Source organism: Palaemon carinicauda, chromosome 7, assembly GCF_036898095.1.
Source record: "Palaemon carinicauda isolate YSFRI2023 chromosome 7, ASM3689809v2, whole genome shotgun sequence".
NCBI classification, from domain to species: domain Eukaryota; kingdom Metazoa; phylum Arthropoda; class Malacostraca; order Decapoda; family Palaemonidae; genus Palaemon; species Palaemon carinicauda.
In genome coordinates, this window is record NC_090731.1 from 156,207,216 (window position 1) to 156,229,382 (window position 22,167).

General features: G+C 42.6%; 1 protein-coding gene across 1 annotated transcript in view; it reads right to left on the bottom strand.

The window, feature by feature from the left end:
- Positions 1–6,617: 6,617 nt before the first annotated feature.
- IntS3 (integrator complex subunit 3) overlaps positions 6,618–22,167 on the bottom strand; it is a 62,475-nt gene continuing 46,925 nt past the window's right edge. Inside the window, exons 13-14 of the mRNA XM_068377043.1 lie at positions 21,549–22,026; positions 6,618–8,350 (exon numbers count right to left, since the gene is read on the bottom strand). Coding sequence (XP_068233144.1) covers positions 8,282–8,350; positions 21,549–22,026 — 547 coding nt within the window. The 3' untranslated portion in view covers positions 6,618–8,281. The remainder of the gene's footprint in view (positions 8,351–21,548; positions 22,027–22,167) is intronic.

Consider the following 22,167-nt stretch of genomic DNA (forward strand, 5'->3'; position numbering starts at 1 on the left):
CATTATCATTATTGAGTGTTTTCCTGCCAGCACTTCCCATTACGCGGCCTGATGTGGAACGATTTCTTTCTACTCTACTCTCCTCATAATCTCGATCAAGTCTCGGTTATCTTCTATCTCCCTCTCTACTGCTTTTCTGACATGTTCCCCAAAATTTGGCCCTAAGATTTTGGTATGAAAAAGCAATGGTAGTTCTGGGTTGAAAAAATTTACTTATTCTACTACCTTATTGGAAAGCAGCCTGTTGATATTTTTGTATATCAAAACTTACTAATGGTATCATTACTTGATTGTAGATAAACTGATTAAGGCAGTTGCTGAGGGAAGAAAATAAATAGTTAATGGCCCTCTCGTTAACCCTTAGGACCCACGGATCTATGACATGTAGAACCTATTACCTCTTGACTTGCCAGCATAATCAGGTCCTGTCTCCTGCCTGTTTTGGGTAAAAGAAAAACACTTGTACGAATCTTTAGAGCATCGGTCCTAACTGTTGTACACAATCTCCAGAGGAGACGTAAAGGCTATCGACCAAGGTTTCTCTCCTTTTATGACCCTTACCAACGAAAGAAAATTGGTTGCGGGAAGAAATCTGATCAGTCTAGTTAGTCCACCTCCAAAAGAGGAATTCACATTAGATCTTGACTCATGCTTCTGGCTGGCTGAGACACAGGTATCAGCAATAAATAACCTGCTCTCTCTTTTTCAAGACAACTTCCAAAGGTCTGCGCCAATTCAGAGGACATATCTGTAAGCGTGAACCCAGATATTTCATGATCTTGATAATGTAGTGTATTTCACTGTCATCCTCATACTAAGAAGACCAATACTTAATCTTTCTGAAAAGTTGTGCAAACACTGAATCTGCAGAGTAGCTCGTCTCACTGTCATCTAGTATTCTTTGGCTAGCAATGAGACACTGCCCTCAGATACTAACTTCCTCCTAGATTGATGTACAAGCAAATCCTGGTGAGAACACAGAAATGATCCTATACTTGAGCTGTCCATGTATCTGACACTATTGCCTTCCTTGACCAGATATACATTATGTAACCTGCCCAAGCTAAAGGGTGGCCTTGTTTGGAGTTTGCCCTTTCTGGAACTTGACCTTCTAACCTTCTCTCTCACTATCTGTGATAGGAAAGACTTTAATGAGGTTCCCTGAATTACTAGGAGGTTCGAAACTCTATATCGGATACCTCCTCTTATAACTTTCTTAAATAGTGGGAAAAAAAGAAAAAAAACTTCCACAATTCAATTAAGAATAAGCCTGAATAAGAAATTGCCCTCTTTACCTTCAAGTCCCAAGGAAGATTTCAAGCCATACTGGTTACCCCTGTTCGTAAGGTAACAATAGGAACAGTTTGTCATTTACAACTACCATCGATGGGGGCATTCTTTGATATGTTAGTCACCCTGTTCGTAAGGTAACAATTGGAACAGTTTGCCATTTACAACTACCAACGATGGGGGCATTCGTTGATATGTTAGTCACCCTGTTCGTAAGGTAACAATTGGAACAGTTTGCCATTTACAACTACCAACGATGGAGGCATTCTTTGATGTGTTAGTCACCCTGTTCGTAAGGTAACAATTGGAACAGTTTGCCATTTACAACTACCAACGATGGGGGCATTCGTTGATGTGTTAGTCACCCTGTTCGTATGGTAACAATTGGAACAGTTTGCCATTTACAACTACCAACGATGGGGGCATTCGTTGATGTGTTAGCCACCCTGTTCGTAAGGTAACAATTGGAACAGTTTGCCATTTACAACTACCAACGATGGGGGCATTCGTTGATGTGTTAGTCACCCTGTTCGTATGGTAACAATTGGAACAGTTTGCCATTTACAACTACCAACGATGGGGGCATTCGTTGATGTGTTAGCCACCCTGTTCGTAAGGTAACAATTGGAACAGTTTGCCATTTACAACTACCAACGATGGGGGCATTCGTTGATGTGTTAGCCACCCTGTTCGTATGGTAACAATTGGAACAGTTTGCCATTTACAACTACCAACGATGGGGGCATTCGTTGATATGTTAGCCACCCTATTCGTAAGGTAACAATTGGAACAGTTTGCCATTTACAACTACCAACGATGGGGGCATTCGTTGATGTGTTAGCCACCCTGTTCGTATGGTAACAATTGGAACAGTTTGCCATTTACAACTACCAACGATGGGGGCATTCGTTGATGTGTTAGCCACCCTGTTCGTATGGTAACAATTGGAACAGTTTGCCATTTACAACTACCAACGATGGGGGCATTCGTTGATGTGTTAGCCACCCTGTTCGTAAGGTAACAATTGGAACAGTTTGCCATTTACAACTACCAACGATGGGGGCATTCGTTGATGTGTTAGCCACCCTGTTCGTAAGGTAACAATTGGAACAGTTTGCCATTAACAACTACCAATGATGGGGCATTCGTTGATATGTTAGCCACCCTGTTCGTAAGGTAACAATTGGAACAGTTTGCCATTTACAACTACCAACGATGGGGCATTCGTTGATATGTTAGCCACCCTGTTCGTAAGGTAACAATTGGAACAGTTTGCCATTAACAACTACCAACGATGGGGCATTCGTTGATATGTTAGCCACCCTGTTCGTAAGGTAACAATTGGAACAGTTTGCCATTAACAACTACCAATGATGGGGCATTCGTTGATATGTTAGCCACCCTGTTCGTAAGGTAACAATTGGAACAGTTTGCCATTAACAACTACCAATGATGGGGCATTCGTTGATGTGTTAGCCACCCTGTTCGTAAGGTAACAATTGGAACAGTTTGCCATTTACAACTACCAACGATGGGGGCATTCGTTGATGTGTTAGCCACCCTGTTCGTAAGGTAACAATTGGAACAGTTTGCCATTAACAACTACCAACGATGGGGGCGTCCTTGATATGTTAGCCACCCTATTTGTAAGGTAACAATTGGAACAGTTTGCCATTTACAACTACCAACGATGGTGGCATTCGTTGATATGTTAGCCACCCTGTTCGTAAGGTAACAATTGGAACAGTTTGCCATTTACAACTACCAACGATGGTGGCATTCGTTGATGTGTTAGCCACCCTGTTCATAAGGTAACAATTGGAACAGTTTGCCATTAACAACTACCAACGATGGGGGCATCCTTGATATGTTAGCCACCCTATTCGTAAGGTAACAATTGGAACAGTTTGCCATTAACTACCAACGATGGGGGAATTCGTTGATATGTTAGCCACCCTATTCGTAAGGTAACAATTGGAACAGTTTGCCATTTACAACTACCAACGATGGAGGCATTCTTTGATATGTTAGTCACCCTGTTCGTAAGGTAACAATTGGAACAGTTTGCCATTTACAACTACCAACTGGAGGCATTCTTTGATATGTTAGTCACCCTGTTCGTAAGGTAACAATTGGAACAGTTTGCCATTTACAACTACCAACGATGGGGCATTCGTTGATATGTTAGCCACCCTATTCGTAAGGTAACAATTGGAACAGTTTGCCATTTACAACTACCAACGATGGGGGCATTCGTTGATATGTTAGCCACCCTATTCGTAAGGTAACAATTGGAACAGTTTGCCATTTACAACTACCAACGATGGAGGCATTCTTTGATATGTTAGTCACCCTGTTCGTAAGGTAACAATTGGAACCGTTTGCCATTTACAACTACCAACGATGGGGGCATTCTTTGATATGTTAGTCACCCTGTTCGTAAGGTAACAATTGGAACAGTTTGCCATTTACAACTACCAACGATGGGGGCATTCGTTGATATGTTAGCCACCCTGTTCGTAAGGTAACAATTGGAACAGTTTGCCATTTACAACTACCAACGATGGGGGCATTCGTTGATATGTTAGTCACCCTGTTTGTAAGGTAACAATTTTGAACAGTTTGCCATTTACAACTACCAACGATGGGGGCATTCGTTGATATGTTAGTCACCCTGTTCGTAAGGTAACAATTTTGAACAGTTTGCCATTTACAACTACCAACGATGGGGGCATTCGTTGATATGTTAGCCACCCTGTTCGTAAGGTAACAATTGGACCAGTTTGCCATTTACAACTACCAACGATGGGGGCATTCGTTGATGTGTTAGCCACCCTGTTCATAAGGTAACAATTGGAACAGTTTGCCATTAACAACTACCAACGATGGGGGCATCCTTGATATGTTAGCCACCCTATTCGTAAGGTAACAATTGGAACAGTTTGCCATTTACAACTACCAACGATGGTGGCATTCGTTGATGTGTTAGCCACCCTGTTCTTAAGGTAACAATTGGAACAGTTTGCCATTTACAACTACCAACGATGGTGGCATTCGTTGATGTGTTAGCCACCCTGTTCATAAGGTAACAATTGGAACAGTTTGCCATTAACAACTACCAACGATGGGGGCATCCTTGATATGTTAGCCACCCTATTCGTAAGGTAACAATTGGAACAGTTTGCCATTTACAACTACCAATGATGGTGGGATTCGTTGATATGTTAGCCACCCTGTTCGTAAGGTAACAATTGGAACAATTTGTCATTTACGACTACCAATGATGGGGCATTCGTTGATATGTTAGCCACCCTGTTCGTAAGGTAAAAATTGGAACAATTTGTCATTTACGACTACCAACGATGGGGGCATCCTTGATATGTTAGCCACCCTATTCGTAAGGTAACAATTGGAACAGTTTGCCATTTACAACTACCAATGATGGTGGGATTCGTTGATATGTTAGCCACCCTGTTCGTAAGGTAACAATTGGAACAATTTGTCATTTACGACTACCAACAATGGGGCATTCGTTGATATGTTAGCCTACTTGGCAACAAAACTGTCTCAAAACAGGCAGACCCTTGGCGGCACACGCAATCTCAACACATCCCATGGAGCCTTAAAAACCTTGCCACTAACGCGTAATGTTTGACAGTCCCTTCAGAAAGTGGCCAAGGCTTTCGGTGGCATGGTACGTCTAAGCCACAAAACCCAAGGCCATGAGCCAAGCTTAGGTTGCAAAAGTGATAGTGTAATGTAAATATCATCTAGCCTTACATCATCAAATGAAAAGGGCAAAGTAAAAAGGTCTACAGTCTTGGCTTGAAGGAATGGTTGAAAAGAAAACAGGACATTCGCATCATTTTGAGGCCTGAAGGCTGCTTGGAATATTGTTCTCAACTAAACAATCCTGCATAACTCCCTTTATGCTCTCCCCCCCCCTAGACCCTGATTATTCCTGAATGAATTTTCACAATTTCTCATTCCCTCCTTAAAATCCTGGCACATAATCATTAAGTTTAATTTTTACCCCTGGAGGGGGCACACTACCGCCAATCCCTGAAACTAGATCGTTGTTCCTGTTATACCGCTAGACACTAGGCCTTTCCTCACTGGAGGAACTGGTCCTGATTCTCTCCCAAGCCTTGGTTTGTGATTCCCTGAAATCCAAATAGACTTTCATCTCTTGCTCAATACTATCGTTACTCTTATCCCACCTATCCTCTAAACAGCATTTAAATTCTCTACAAACTACGTCCTTGGTGCACAGATCAAGAATTATCTCAAAAAGCTTCCTAATCTTTAAAACAGAGCAAACACATGTTCTAGGGCATTTAGGAGACAATACCTTGAGGCTGGAGGAACATGTACTGTACTATCACAGACCACTCAATACAGTATACATTATAAAAAAAGAGCACACAAATTCTTGTAAGATCTGATGAGAACAAGGGAAACTTGCACTCACAGAGTAACCAGTTGATTAGGCAGAAGCTATATGCAGTTGGGGAGTGCTACACATGGCAGCCATCATACCAATGAAAAGAGCTTTAAAATTTTTTTAATATATATTCGGAGGGTCAAGGATGTCACCACCTATAAGGGGACAGCAATGAAGTTCAGTAAGATTCATTGAAGTAATTAACATTCTAGTTGTACCTTTTCAAAATCTAAATGTTTCTTATCAGTGTCCATATTTCTCCTGCATAGAGTATTAAAAGTCTAATCCTATTAATGGAGCATTTATATTAACAAGTAGTCAAGCAACACATTCATCTATGACCCAGCGAGTCTCTTCCTTACTCTTCTCTCAACTCCTGCTTTACAATCAAATCTCTCTGCAAGGTCACAGAAATCCTCTACAGTATTCCTTCTAAGACCAGTACATTATCACATCAAGCTTCTCAAATCCTATATCTTCCCCTATTTTAATATTATAATCCATAGCTCTTGTGACACCATCTGTTAAACCTGGTACAAAAAAAAAGTGCCAACAAATGACTGGTTGCTATGACATGGCATATGGTAGGGGTCAACTGAATATGTGATATCCTATTGCTGATGCTGGCTAACCTTGGAAACCTTGAGATTTAATTTGTTACCCAGTGATCACTAATTTACTACACGCAACTCCTATGGGCCCTGTATACACTATATTTGCATTCTGGAATTTCTTTCTGTAGGCAATAAAGATTCTTTTCACCAATAATAGTAAGTAATGGGATTTATAGTCAATCACGACGTGATACATATTAATATAAATCAATAATATGCAATGATTCAATAAAGAACTAAAGTCCTTAACTAAGAGGGAAACAAACTGATTTAACTTCATATTTTATTAATAATCTTATATAAATTTCTTTTTTAGCACATCTAAAACTGGTTTTGGGTTTGGCTATCTTAACAAAGAATAGAGTGTTTGTTGTATAAACAGACAGCAGTAAGGCAATGTCTACACGTCTTCAATATTTCAGTCTACGTTCTGACACTCCTCATCAAAAAAAAAATAAGTGTTCAGCTACTGTATCGGTGGTGTAAACAGGAAGTCTAAAGTTTTCTTACCAAACATTTGTGCTGCAAATGTTCAATTAGAATAAAACTTCTATAAACAAAGGAATTTATCCTTTTAATAATTTGAGTAAGGGTTTGGATTTTGAACCAAAGCTCAAGGTAACAGAATTAACCCAAATTCGCGATAAATATAACCGTGAACAACCGCCAAATTTTGGGGCCCATTTTTCAGAAATCTGATGATGAAATTATGCAATGGCACTTTGGCTTCATTTTTTTGAGTGGAATGACATGCCATAGTAATGGCATTTGATGAGCAACAGGACAAAAAATATACAGAAAATGTAAAATAGAAAATATTTAAACTGAATGTCTCTTTTCAAAGTCAGTACCAATCTGTCAAGTCACAATAAAAGATTGTTTTTATAAACAATTATACCATACATATGCAAGGTCCAGATTTAAAATATAACTTTTAATAACATAGCTACTATGTAATGTAATACAGTGAATCAATATGATCACTGTGATTACCTGATATTTTGAGCAAATTTGTATAAGTTGAACAATCAACTTCAAAAGAATGTCAATGCTCATTTCATAATTTACATTCTGTACACCACAGACAGTAATAAGGGGGGAAAATGTACGCATATGTCAATATTGCAGAAATTTTTGTTTAACTGGAAAAAATAATTTAATAGGCTATAACGCCAGTCAAAACAAGTAATTTCATAACAGAAAGATCAAACCCCCAATATTAAAATAATTTCAGAAACAGTGACCTATCCAAATTCTTCAGTGTTTCATTTCAAAAATAATGTGTTTCAACAAAGACTGGGCTCCTGGAGATGATTGCACACTGTCTTTTCCTGCATAATATAGCAACCGGACACTGACCATGCCACAAATGTAATAAAAAAGATAAGTTAATGTAACTGAAATCAATAATGATATAATTTTCCATAACATAACAAATTTCCTAAAAACACATCAAATAGAGGAAGATTCTTTGGCCGGAAGTTCAAATAACAGAACTGATTTATGACTGCATAACAACTATCTCTTTCTTTTATCACCTTTTGATATGCAAGTTCCATGTGCTCACAGTTTTTATCCCCTCCCCCAAAAGACGACGATTTCTGTCTTGTTTTGCTCTTAAAACCAATAACCACTTCGTTCACTTGCGCACCGATGCTGCAGCACAATACAGTCGTTAACAAAATTTGCGTTAAAACTGCTCACTTTGCCTGAGAAAGTTAGTGTCCACAGATTGGTACACGGGCTTCATTGTTCCAAAAGCCAAGTCTCCTAGCGAGATATTTAATGATACTCTCACTGCACGCACACACACACGCGCTCACACAAAAATAAGGAGAAAAATTAAGGCTACTTCTATACAGTACACTGTATAACATCACAGATGAAGAGTGCTGGGTTTTGTTCCCGGAGGCTATAACTCCCACAACTTTTGTTATTCGCTGTCAGAGCCAACTTGGTTATTTTTCTTTCGTTTTCTTGCTGGCTTTTTTACATCTTCTTCCTGCAAAGTAACAAATTTAGTATTAAGCAAAAGTGAACACCTTGATAAGTCGCAATCAGAGAACTTCCATACATAAATGGTAGTCTCGTTATATCAGCCTTTATAAATCTGCACTTCGAGGATAATCAAAAAATAATTTGCGTGATACAATTTTCAAGTGTCTGGCTACAGACTACAAAATCTTAAAACCTGAAAAACTTAGGATATCTATAGAAACAGATATCGCTTATTGATTGTAACAAAATCCATGATTTTTTTTTTTTTTTTTTTTTTTTTTTAAATAAAATTGATAGTACCGTAAACCAAATAGAATAAAAGTACAAGAAAATATGGAACAACAACCACTTGAAATAAGTATCAAGACAAGAGAAAAGCAAGTGCTAAACCTAACCCTTGGAATATTATTTAAAGTACCATTCAGACTCATAGGTTAGAGTGAAAATAATTGGTAAATAAACTCATGGGTATAACAATGCTTTCTTTGACTGCTTTATGCGAAGTAACCTTTCCTTGTGGGACGCTTGTTTCGGTAATACACGGTAGTCCATAAAATTAATACAACAAAAGTAAAAAAGATAAACTGTTTTGTAAAATACTGCACTGTATATGTTAACAGGAAACCCAATTAAAATTATACTGTATCAATTTATAAATTGTTTTTTGCATCCAATAATATTATCTTCTACATTGTTAAGGTCAGTGAGAGATAAATACAGTACAGAAATAAACAAATTTTATAATGTATGAATAAATAACATTGACTTTTAGCCCACATGGTTTAGCTAATGATTCCAAGGTTTTTTCCTAAAATTCCTAAAAAAGTAATATACAAAAACAACACATTTTTCAAAATAAAACATTCAAGATCTGATGAATTTAATATAGACCATACAATCACTTCAGATATTGCCAAGAAGTAAAGAACTCGCTCTCATTGTCGTATATGAAAATAAGTACACTAGGAAAAAGTAGACATTAATAAAGAAAAAGTAACACGAACACTGATAAAGCTGTCAGCAAATAATGAAAAAGAACAAAATAAACTCGAGTTACAACAGTAAAATATTATCATCATTACAGTATCTTGAATCATGGTTTAAGTAAAACCTCCCCAAAAATTAGTATGCTGTATCATATTTCTTTTAATCTTTATAAGATTTTAAAACTATGTATAACGCAAGAAAATAAAAAGTTTCAAATTAATAATACTTCAACCCCTTAAATTCATGACAAAACAAGATTACTACGGAAAGAGCAAGAGATTACCAATCGGCAAAAGTAACAATGTTAGAAATGCAACCATTCAAGATTTTCTATAGTCGGTTACTCATTCAACCAGTGTACATACTGGTACTTAGGTCTTGCAATCACAAACAACGTTAGCTTTCATGTACGGTTACATTCCAAATAAACAAATTTATGCAATTGTAATCTAATGGACAAAATCACTCAATCCCTGTTGCCATGGACTCTAAAATATATCTCTGTAAAATGACAAACACAGCTTCCGTTAAACAAGACAAAATCACTCAATCCCTGTTGCTATGGACTCAAAAAATATATCTCGGTAAAATGACAAACACAGCTTCCGTTAAACAAGACAAAATCACTCTATACCTGTTGCCATGGGCTCTAAAATAGATCTCGGTAAAATGACAAACACAGCTTCCGTTAAACAAGACAAAATCACTCAATCCCTGTTGCTATGGACTCAAAAAATATATCTCGGTAAAATGACAAACACAACTGCCGTTAAACAAGACAAAATCACTCTATACCTGTTGCCAAGGGCTAAAAAATATATCTCGGTAAAATGACAAACACAGCTTTCGTTAAACAAGACATTCAATTTTGTACGTAGGACCCCCCCAAAAAAAACTAATATAAGGAGAAACTACAGAGGATTATATAAGCTATTTTGTCTCTGTATCATTATTAAGCATATTCAAATCAAGTACTTTTTCTTACCCAAAAAGTTGAACTTCACTATTTTCTTTCAATTTAATAAATAAATGTGATTACTTGTGACCTTTTGAAAAAAAAAATTTTGTATTTGTAATTCAAAAATCTCTCCGATTCAGGACAAAACAATCTCATGCCACAACAAAATACAAATCTAAGATGAGAAAGCATTGCCCTTAAGTGTAGTATGTTTGTCTTGTGAACAAACCATAAATAACGATCTTGTAACACTATCTATACTCGACTTTAAAAAGTTACCTCTTTCGACAAAAGCAAAATTTTAATGTCACCCATTTGATACTGTGTACTCTTGTCATGCCTCATGGATAAATAAAAAAAACATCAGACCACTGCCCCTACGATAGCTATACAAATTTTGGTAGTTTTCATGATCACACCATCTAGAACTTTTATTTCTATATACTAAGGATTATTTACCATCTTTATAATTAGGGACGTGATGTGGAATATGATGTGGTTTTAGGGAATTGGTGGTCAGTTGTTGCAAGCAGTGAAGCATGTGCTAGGATAGGGAATGAAGTGAGTGAGTGGTTTCCAGTGAGAATGGGGCTGAGACAGGGATGTGTGATGTTGCCATGGTTGTTTGTTGATGAAGCTGTGAGAGAGGCGAATGCTTAAGTGCTTGATCCAGGACTCAAACTGATAGATAAGAGTGGGAAGTCTATCAGTTGTTGTTTGCAGATGATACTGCACTCGCTGCAGACTCGAAGCTATGTTGATTAGTGACAAAGTTTGGAAGGGTGTGCGAGAGAAGGAAGTTATGATTTAATGTGGGTAAGAGGAAGGTTATGAGATACACAAGAAAGAAGGGTGGTGCTAGATTGAATATCATGTTGAATGGAGAGTTACTTGAGGAGGTACTGTACTTGGATTCTTTTGTTGCTGCAAATCGTGGAGTGGAAGCAGATGTACACCGGAGAGTGAATGAAAGATATAAGAGTTGTGGGCAGTGAAGGGAGTGGCAAGGGATAGAGGGTTAGGGATGAATTTAAAGAGAGCTCTGTATGAGAGAGTGATTGTACCAACTGTGATGTATGGATTGGAGTTGTGGGAGTGAAAGTGACGGAGCGATAGAAATTGAATGTGTCCGAGATGAAGTGTCTGAGGAATATGGCTGGTTTATCTTGCTTGGATAAGGCTAGAAACTAAGTAGTAAGGGTGAGAGCATATGTAAGAAATGCATTAGTAGCTAGAATGGATATGAATGCATTAAAGTGGTTTGTCCATTGTCCATATAGAGGATGGAAAATGGTCGTCTGCTAAAAAAGGTGATGATATGCAAGAGTTGATGGGAGAAGTACAAGAGGAAAGCCAAGGTTTAGGTGGATGGACTGAAGAATACCCTAGATGACAGGAGTACTGATGAGAGAGAGAGGCGAAAGACCATTCTAGGAACAGAAAGAAATTTAGAGCAATTATGAAACAGTTCCAATAGGCCCTGCTGCTACCTGGGGTCACCCTGGTGACCGCTGAGGTAGTGGTGGTAGGGGAGTCAGCATATGAAGCTTTAGTTATGGCTGAATACGCAGAAGGGTGGGCTGTGGCACTGTAGCAGTACCAACCAAAGGAGGAATGATGAGGAAAAATTACCTTTTTCTTTTTGGATGACAGCTACCTCCCAAAAATGTGGGAAGTGCCATGGTAAATAGATAGAGAATGCTTCCATTTGAAATTTCTAATGGGGCTAGGAAATTCAAATGGTAAATACTACTTCTCAGAGACATGAAGATTATATGAGCAGAATCAAATGTTTTCATCAGTGGTGATGCAACGTTGGAAATTAGGTACATATTTGGGGCATAAGGTACTGCAGTATATGACACCTTTTCAAGGACCAGCACCACAGGACATAGCTACACCTTTCCAATGACTAGCATTGCAGTGCTTAGCTATACCTTTCCCATGACCAGCACCGCAGGACTAAGATACAACTTTCCAATGACTAGCACCACAAAATTTAGCTACAACTTATTAATGACCAGCACTACAAGACTTAGCTGCATCTTTCCAATGACCAGCACCACAGGTCTTCAGTACACCTTTCCAATGACAATGTACTACAGAATATTCTTATCCCTATTTTAACCCATACCATCATAATAATCAAATACATAAACAAAGTTATACAGTATGTATTACTTATTGTCTACTAATACTGTATAAGTGTAGGTACAGTCAACCCTTAATATTCAGGGATTCCATCATTCATGATACAGAGAACCGTATTACCTATTTGATAAAAATTCACCCATTTGCCTAACGACTTCAAACCAACAGCTATCCTTGGCACCCAGCCTGCTTCGCAATTTTTCCCTCTACACACAACACAATACCCCATTTCTTGCTGACTCTGCCTCACTCTCGCATTGTCTCTCCTTGTGTGTGCATCTTCTGCTTCAGTCCTTTAGACAGAATTACTTTACGATGTAAAAAAAAAAAATGTACATATCCATTGAATTCATAGTGATTTTGGTAGAAAGTGTGATATGTAAATTACGCTACCCGCGAGCCAAACAGTCAACACCTCAGGAATTACATTATGCTTCAGACACTGCGCAGAACTTCCTACATAAACGTTTAGGTGTTGTAATGATACTTTCACTTTTAATTATATCTATAATGTTAGTGCATTTATTGTATAAGTGTAATTGTTATATTGACTGCTGTACAGTAATACATACTGTACAAAATATCAAAAATTTTAAGTAATTTGTATTTTTCCTAACAGTACTTACCTCGAACTACTTTCTTAGGAGTATCTGGGATCTCCTCCCTATCCAACCAAGAATTTTGCCTAGTTCCCCCTATATCCGTTTCCCTTGTTGGGTCGCCCCGTGGTGGATGGATACTCGCCCTGAGGCGACCCTGGGTCAGCTCACGGGAGTGTGCTGCTAGTTCTGACTCGTCAGTAAGCATATGTGAAAATACCATTCGAACTCCTGTAAGGCACTGGGGCAGGATGGGCGGGCAATAACCCGAAAGTAGTTCGAGGTAAGCACTGTTAGGAAAAGTACAAATTACTTAAAATTTGTGATTTGTTCCAACATGGAGTACTTACCTCGAGCTACTTTCTTAGGAGACTTACACTTTAGGAGGCGGGGGTGGACTTACAGGCCGGATGACCGGCCATACCGGTATGTGATACGGGACCTAGATGGGAGGCTAGGTCCAAGGTAGGAGTCGGGGGAAGTACGCAAAAGCCTACTTGATTGAAGTCACCTTTATGCATAATCCGGACATGGTCTTCTACAACATCCATCTCTCACATGGGAGGGGGGAAAGGAAAAGGGGCAAAAAGGGTAGTAAGGAAAAAGGGGGGGAGTAAGGCGGAAACTTGTGTCGCTTGCAATTACTCCCCTCGGTTTACCCAGGGGCTTTAGTCTTAAACTTTTGAAGGGCGGAAATGACTGGTCCGATGGGGGAGTTCAGGGACTTCCGCGTAGTCTTTCAGGTAGTGGGCCGTAAAGGTGGATTGCCTGGACCATGTGCCCGCCCTCATGATTTGACCTACTGTCATGTTCTTGTCGAATTCCAAGGATGTGCTAAGCCCCCTAATGTTATGGGGTCGTGTCTTGCCAGGGACTGCCGACCCTTCACTGTCATAAGCCCTTTTATGATTTGTCGAAGCCAGAAGGAGACCGTGTACTTAGACACTGCTTTCTACACTGGGCCTGAGGAAAGAAACAGACTTTTGATGCCCGGCCGAAGTCTGCCTGTCCTGTTAAGGTACTTCCTGATAGTTCTCACTGGGCACAGGAACAAGTCTTCCGGGTTGTCTGAGTGAGGGAACGCTGGGATCGAGAATCCTTCAAACCTTGGGTCTATGATGGCTGGGTTCTGTGTTTTGGCCACCAAAACAGGCAGAAACTAAAAGGCCAGGTCCTTCCACCCTTTCGAGTGTGAGACCTCAAACGACAAGTCGTGGAGCTGATTCACCCTCTTGGCCGAGGCCAGAGCTAGCAAGAACACTGCCTTGCGGGTGAGGTCTTTATCCAGGATAACTTTGAGAGGTTCGAAGGGTGGCCTAGACCAAACCTTGAGAACCTTAGCCACATCCCACTGTGGGACCCGAGAGGCGCGGGGGGAACAAGATTGCTCGACACTCCTGATGAGCATGGAAAACTGACGAGAGGCTCACCTGCTCAATGCCTCTGAGTGGAAATATCATCCCAGTGCTACTCGGCCCCTTTGATGGCTGGATGGAAAACCCCTAGGTAGTCCCTTAGGTAGACCAGGAAGCCTGCAATCCTGTGGACCGATGCATCCAGGGGCCTCAGGTTCTGAACCGCATACCACTTCACAAATGTGGCCCACTTGGCCTGGTAAACCCTGACCGAGGATTTCCTAAGATAACTGGACATCCTCGAGGCTGTCCTCTTCAAGTATCCTTCCTTCCTTAGTAGACGCCTGATAACCTCCACACGTGTAGCTGAAGGCACTGGGGGTTTTCGTGAAACCTTTGGAAGTAGGGCTGGTGTAGCCGATCTTCTCTTACCGGCAGAGGCCACGGAGGAAGGATAGCCAGGTCTTGTAGGTCCACGAACCCCTCTCTCTCCAGCCACCAGGGCGCTACCAAAATCAGCCTTGTATCTCTTGGCTGCCTAATCCTGTTGAGAACCTTCCCGAGAATCCCGAAGGGAGGAAAGGCATATACTGTACGTCGAATCCGTCCCACGAGCGTTAGGAGTCTCCTTCGAACTCTGCTGCTGGGTCTGGCACCGGGGAACAGAACATGGGGAACTGTGCGTTGAGCCCCGTGGCGAAAAGGTCTATCACCGTTGAGCTCCACCTCTGGAGGACCTTCTGGGCTACCTGTGGGTGTAGGGACCACTCCGACCCCACTACTTGACCTGTCCTGCCGAGGCCGTCGGCTAGAACATTCCTTTTCCTGGAATGAACCTGGCTGTGAGGCTGATGTGTTCCTTTTCGGCCCATTCCAGTATTTGAGACGTGAGGTTGCACAACCCCCTTGATCTCAATCCTCCTTGCTTCTTTATGTATGCCACCATGGTGGCGTTGTCGCACCTGAGAGCTACCGTGTTTCCCCGGAGACGATGGGCGAACCTTGCAAGGGCCTTTTGGCCTGCTAGTAGCTCGAGCAGATGGGCTACCCACCCCTCCTTTGATACGTCTGTGAAGAGCAACACCTCTGGAGGAACGGACGCGAATGGTAACCTCAAGGGTGTTCGCCCTGTCGGATCACCAGAGGAACATGTTCCTGGAGTCCGAAGACATCTTGACTAGTTCTTGAGGAGGGGCTCCCGGTGGCCAACGGTCCTTCAGTTTCCATTGGACTGGTCTCAGCTTAAGCCTCCCCTGAGGAACCAACTTCTCCCACGAGACCAGGTGGCCCACAAGCCTCTGCCAGTCCTTGGCTCTCATTAGCGCACCTGTCAGGAATGGTCGAATAACTTGATCCAGGTTGCTCAGCCTCTCTTGAGAGGGGAATGCCCTCCTAATTGAGAGTCCAGGACAATCCCTAGGTATACAGTATTATCCTGGTGGTGGGGTCTAACCGGGACTTTCCGAAGTTGATGGTGATTCCTAGTTCCCTGCAGAACTGCAATAGCTTCGCTCCTTGCTCCTTTAAGACTGTCTCTGAGGCTGAAAGCAGCAACCAGTCGTCTAGGTACTGGATCAGCCTGATGCCCTGCTTGTGGGCCCAGGCTAATACTGCGATGACCACCCTTGTGAACAACTGAGGAGCCGTTGATAGTCCGAAGCAGAGTCCTGAACTGCAGAGACTGGAATACCCACTTCACTCTGAGAAACTTCCTGCTGGAGGGATGCACGGGGATCTGAAAAGGTCGTCCTTGATGATCCAGGCACATCATGAAATCCCCTTCCCTCAAGGTTGCTAGCACTCCTTGAGCCGACGTATTTTGCCTAAAGGAGGACTGGGCTGGGGCACCGTTCCTGTGGGAGGACCGCGGGGATGCTGCCAGGAAGTGGTGCCGTAGGTGGGTTGGCCACGTCCGCTGATGGTCTCCTATAGGGAGGACGTCTTGCCACTGACAGCCTGGCCTCCCGAGTCCTTAATTTTGCCCACTCTCTCCATAGTTTCCACTACTGCCTGCAGGGGGCGGTCTCACCCCACACCGGCGCATTCCTCCGAAACTTTGTTTCCCATTCGGGAAGTCTACGGGAGATCCTGAAAGGACCTTGTCCCTCCTCCTTAACGCCCAGTTTGCCGACTGGGTCAGGGACTGGAAGGTAAGGGACTTCATCGCCTTCCCTCCCGAGCAAATGAGTTCTTGTAGAAGGGCCTGATTCCCTGGTACTGACAGTTGAGAGATAGCTGGAACCCTGCCAGGGCGCACACCCACTATGTTTCGCGAGGTATCCTCCATCATGGAGGCCACTGCTTGAGAAAACCACTGGTGCAGTGAGGGATCTGTCATCTGCACTGGCCTGGTTTAACGTTGCAAAGGCTTCTTCCAACGAGCGGGGACTTGCATGACGCCCGTCTGGAACATAGAATTTCTTCTGGGTCCTCAGTCCCGGCAGGAGCTTGAAGGACCCTTGGGCTCTTCGGGAGTTCTAATGTCCCCTCAACGTATTTATCGACGAGCTCCATGCCTAGTGCTACATCCCGCGCTAGGGCCAAGGATGGTTTGTGGTGGCCGGGGTTATCCACCATCCTCCCCAAGCCTGAAAGCCAATCCTGCTCTGATGATGGTTTAGGCTCGTCTAATCTGTGGTGGTGACGAATCAGAGCCAGGACTTGTCTATAGGAGGATACTTCGCTGGGGGAACACTCAGCCGTGTCTAACAAGCCTTCTACCACTTGATCCTCCGTGTCGGCTGCATCCTCGAGCACAGATGGATCCGTGAGGGCGCCTGTATCCCTCACTTCTAGCTGGTCCGATGGAGCGGCTTCCTCCATCATGGATAGAGCCGCTGGGACGGAGGTAGCCGTCACGGGTCTACCCCCTCCCGGGGAAATTCGTGGGGTGTAAGTAGCCTGATATGCCAGCAGCTGCCTCCGATGCTTGGCTGGGGCTGGCGTGGCAACGGGTATAGATGCCATGCTGCCGGGCTGAGCCAGCGGCTGCCTCCACTGGACGGATGGAGCCGGTGACTTGCCGGGCAAAGGCAAGGTAAAGATTACGTGTGCCAACGTCTGCATGCGACGGGCGAACGGAGCCGAAGAGACACTGGGCAGGGGCCTCTCCAGCGGCCACTGAGGCAGGCACTGGAGCGGCAAGAGCCCTGTTCGACTTGCTAGGGGGGAAAGTCACTTTGCCTCCGTCATGGATGGAGCCGTTGGGATGGGGGTAGCCGTCATAGATCTATCCCCTCCCGGGGAAATCCGTGGGGTGTAAGTCCCTTGATACGTCAGCGGCCGCCTCCGATGCTTGGATGAGGCTGGCCGGGACGATGGCGCGGCTGGCTCCATCACGGATGGAGCCGCCGGGATGGAGGTAGCCGTCATGGGTGTGTCAGCGGCCGCCTCCGATGCTTGGATAGGGTCGGCCGGGACGATGGAGTGGCTGGCTCCATCACAGATGGAGCCGTCATGGGTCTACCCCCTCCCGGGGAAATCCTCCGTGGGGCGTGAGTACCCTGGTATACCAGCGGTTGACCACGAAGCCTGAATGGAGATGTCGTGGTACCGGGTATAGTTGCCATGCTGCCGGGTCGAGCCAGCGGCTGCTTCTGCCGGACGGATGGAGCCGGTGACTTGCCGGGCAACGGCAAGGTAACGTTTACGTGTGCCAACGGCTGCATCCGACGAGCGTACGGAGCTGAAGAGACCCTGGGAAAGGGCACGGGGGCGGCTCCAGCGGCCACCGGGGCCAGCACTGGAGCGGTAAGAGCCCTATTCGACATGCTAGGGGGGAAAGCCACTTTAACCCATTTCCTCTTGGAGGAATTCCTCTTCTTGCTCTTCTTCCTCGAGACCTTTGCCTTCCTCCTGGAAGGGCCTACGAAAGAGCTGGACTTCCTCCTTTTAGAGCTCTTCCGCTTCCTTCTCGTCTCTCGGGCGTCGAAGCCTTCTGTCGAAAACGAGTCGTACGACGAAGATGTATCTGAGGAGGGAGAAGAGGAAGAGGATCACGATGAATCTCCTGTCAACAATGAAGGGTCTTGTAGATATGCAACCGGCGTGATGGGCTGCCTGAAGGGCGACGGGAGCGTAGATGAGGGTGCCGGGGGCGTGCGTAGAGCCTTCCGAGAAGCGAACCCGCCCGAGAATTCCTCCTCCTGACGCATGGGTGATCTGAAAGACGTCCTCGGTGCTGTCCCTACAATGGAGTCGGGGTCTGAAGATCCTGTGGGCTGCCTCTCCTTGTCCATAACACCCCCAGGCACCGCTGAACCAGTAAGACACTGCCACGATGGAGGGGAAGGCGCCGTTCCTGACTTCCCCCACACCGGGTTTTCATTCGAGATGGGTCCTGCAGGAACCAGAACCTCGTCTACAGCACACACTCCCGCCCCACTAGCAGACCCCCCACACGTCTGCGTAGGCACAATACACCCTAAATCATCAACATCAGACTCATGGGGAATGGCAATGGGCTGTTTCCCAGCAACAGACTTACCTCGACCCCTACTCTGGGTAGGGGAAGGGGAAGGAGAACCTCTCTCCGACGGGGCTGAAGGAGACGTCAAAGGATTACTGGTCTTAGGCCCGGGACAGTGACGCTGGGATTCCAAAAGGAAAGCACTGAAACACCAAACAACACCAGTAATACCGTGAAAGGATGTGAATGGTAAGGCACAAAGGAAACACGTGGTAACACAAAGGCGGGTCGGACGGGATGAAGAGAGAGAGCGGTGAGATGTTATCTACGCCGCGACCAGATGCTTACTGACGAGTCAGACCTAGCAGCACACTCTAGTGAGCTGATCCAGGGTCGCCTCAGGGCAAGTATCCATCCACCATGGGGCGACCCAACAAGGGAAACAGAGATAGGGGGAACCGCAAAATTCTTGGTCGGATAGGGAGGAGATCCTAGATACTCCTAAGAAAGTAGTTCGAGGTAGGTACTCCGTGTTGGAACAAACTGTACTTTGCAGTAGTAATATACATATAGGCTACATATCCAGTGAGTTGGAATGGAGCAAGTGTTACCTAGGCTAATCAAGCTGCATTGCAGCGATAATACTGTACATATATTACCGTATTTACATAGAAGTATGTCAATGACTCATGTTATATGTAGTCATACAGTGTACAGTTACTGAAGTATGTTCATACAGTAATGCAATACTTATACTATGATAGAAACCCCGTAAAAACAATATAGTGCAGTACAGTGGGTGACCTAGTGTGTTAGTCAACCAAGCATATACACCGGGCAATGAGCTGGTAGGTCATTGAGTTGACCCACTCTAGGGAAGCATACATTTGCAAACATTCTCGATATTTGTGCCTGTCTCTGCTACCTAAGGCCGACTGCATACTACTGTTAAGGGTACAGTAATTTATGAATAGTAAAGGATTGCTTTCTCTCTTTTCTACAATACAGTATATTATGCATATACAGTATGTATATTTGTATATACGTACAGTAACTTATGTACTGTATATAAATCTGACTTCCGACACGGTGCAAGAATGGGTCCCCTCATAACCCAAGGACTTTATCTATCTATCTATCTATCTATCTATCTATCTATCTATCTATCTATCTATCTATCTATCTATCTATCTATCTATCTATCTATCTATATATATATATATATATATATATATATATATATATATATATATATATATATATATATATATATATATATATATATATATATACATACATAAACACAAACAGTCCTCAAGTTACGAACATCCGATTTGCAAACTTTCAGATTTACAAATGCAACTACCGCAAGTCAAAAATATGCTCAAACTCCATGGAGATATAATTTTGATATTATTGTGAACAGCAGGATAACCAAAGGCCTTGACCAAAAATGATTTGGTTAGAATTTTGCTCTTAAAACCTTAAAGGTTACTCATGAGTGCCAGAAGCAAGGCACACATTACTGTACTTCTACTTACATCCTAAAGGCCACTTTACACGGGGATAGTTTACTGCCGTCAGCAAACTAGCCCCATGCAAAGGCAAAGTGGTCCTCGTACAAACGCTTACTATCCTGGAAAGTTTACTTGCCACTAGTTACTGGTGCCAGTGAACTATCCCCGTGTAAACTGGCCTTAAGACCAACCATACACACCTATGTCAGGGGCAAGCCACCATTTGTGGTGGGTTTACCTCTGAAATCTAGAAGGCTGTGAGCAGAGCTTGATCTACGGACCCCAATCGCGAGTTTGTTATGATTTTGTGCTTTTAACAAAATTCAAGGCAATGTTTAATTCACCTGTGTTTTAAAAATTTTGAATTGTTGCAGATTGTATTGTAAATAAAATGAATTAATCAATTCATTTGTCATGATGTTAATACTCTACTCATTCTGGAACATTTAGGCAAATTCTGAAAGTATTTTTCTTTTTTGAAGACCATCCACGAGATAATTCAACAGCTTCCCTTGGGCTTGGCAAAATTTCCATCAACACTTACTTTGTTTTGGGACCATATCAACCAAATTCTTCACATATGAACACAGTGATAATGTAAGGATTGATGCAATAAATCACATCATGGATGACAGATACATTGCATGAAAAACAGGCCAATACAACAGCTATGAAAATACCATATATTATAAATCAACAGCTATAGCACTGGTAATCTGCAGACTTCTCTATTTCACAGTAGATTTTTGAGAACGGATTTCTTTTTACAGAATAGGATCTTGAATATTCTAAAAATGTAACAGGCACCTAGTCTGGTATACTGAAACTGCAAGCAAAAAAATTATATCTAGACTTTTAAAGAACTCTCGAAGAGGTAGCTTAACTTACTTTATAATTATTTCACCCCTCTATAATGAACCAAGCTTTACAAATATGAAAATGAAATTGTCAACACATATAAATATAAAAATATAATATATTTGCAGACATCTAAATGGTTCCAAAAGCTTTATCTGTATAGATTTGCACACTAAAACAGTACTTTTACTGAACTGTACATCTAAATTTCATAAAAAAAAAAAAAATGACTAGGATAGATTTACATGTTCTGAGTAATATTCAAATATTAGCTAGTTTAAAATTCTACAACACTTCGCAGTTAAAAAAGACAAAGGATTCAATCAACTTAATTCCCAGGAATTTCCCGGCACAAGAAAATCAACTTACCTCACTACTTTCTTCTTCGCTTTCTGATTCCTGTTTTTTACGAGGCTTTGGTTTTCTGCCTCGATTCGATTTGGACTTTTTCGGCGGTTCTGGCGCTGGCTCTTCCTCTTCCTCCTCTTCTATCAACGCAAACAGATCACTATATTTCTTTTTCTGTATTTCACTGCACTGATTCTGGGCAGTTTGCAAAGCATCCTGCATTGTTTGTAAGGCAAAAAATGTTGTTTGACCACAGGCTGTTCTTAAGTGGTTTAAATGTGAGAGCACTTGGTCTAACGGAACACTACAGGATTTACCCATCTGATTACGTTTTCTTTTGTTCGGGGAAGGCTGGGGTTTGTTATTGACAACGTCATTGATTAACTTAGCCATTTTATCTTCGTAACGCTGCACCCAATACTGTAGTATAGTTGCCACTGTAGGGTCCTCCACTCTAAATTCCCTCAAGAGAAGAGTTCTTAAGAGAATCTCCGATGGGCTGCAAAAGAGAGAGGCAATGATGAGGCATGACTCATAATCAAGATAAAATATAATTTTACTCACATGAGAGAGAGAGAGAGAGAGAGCGAGAGAGAGAGAGAGAGAGAGAGAGAGAGAGAGAGAGAGAGAGAGAGAGAGA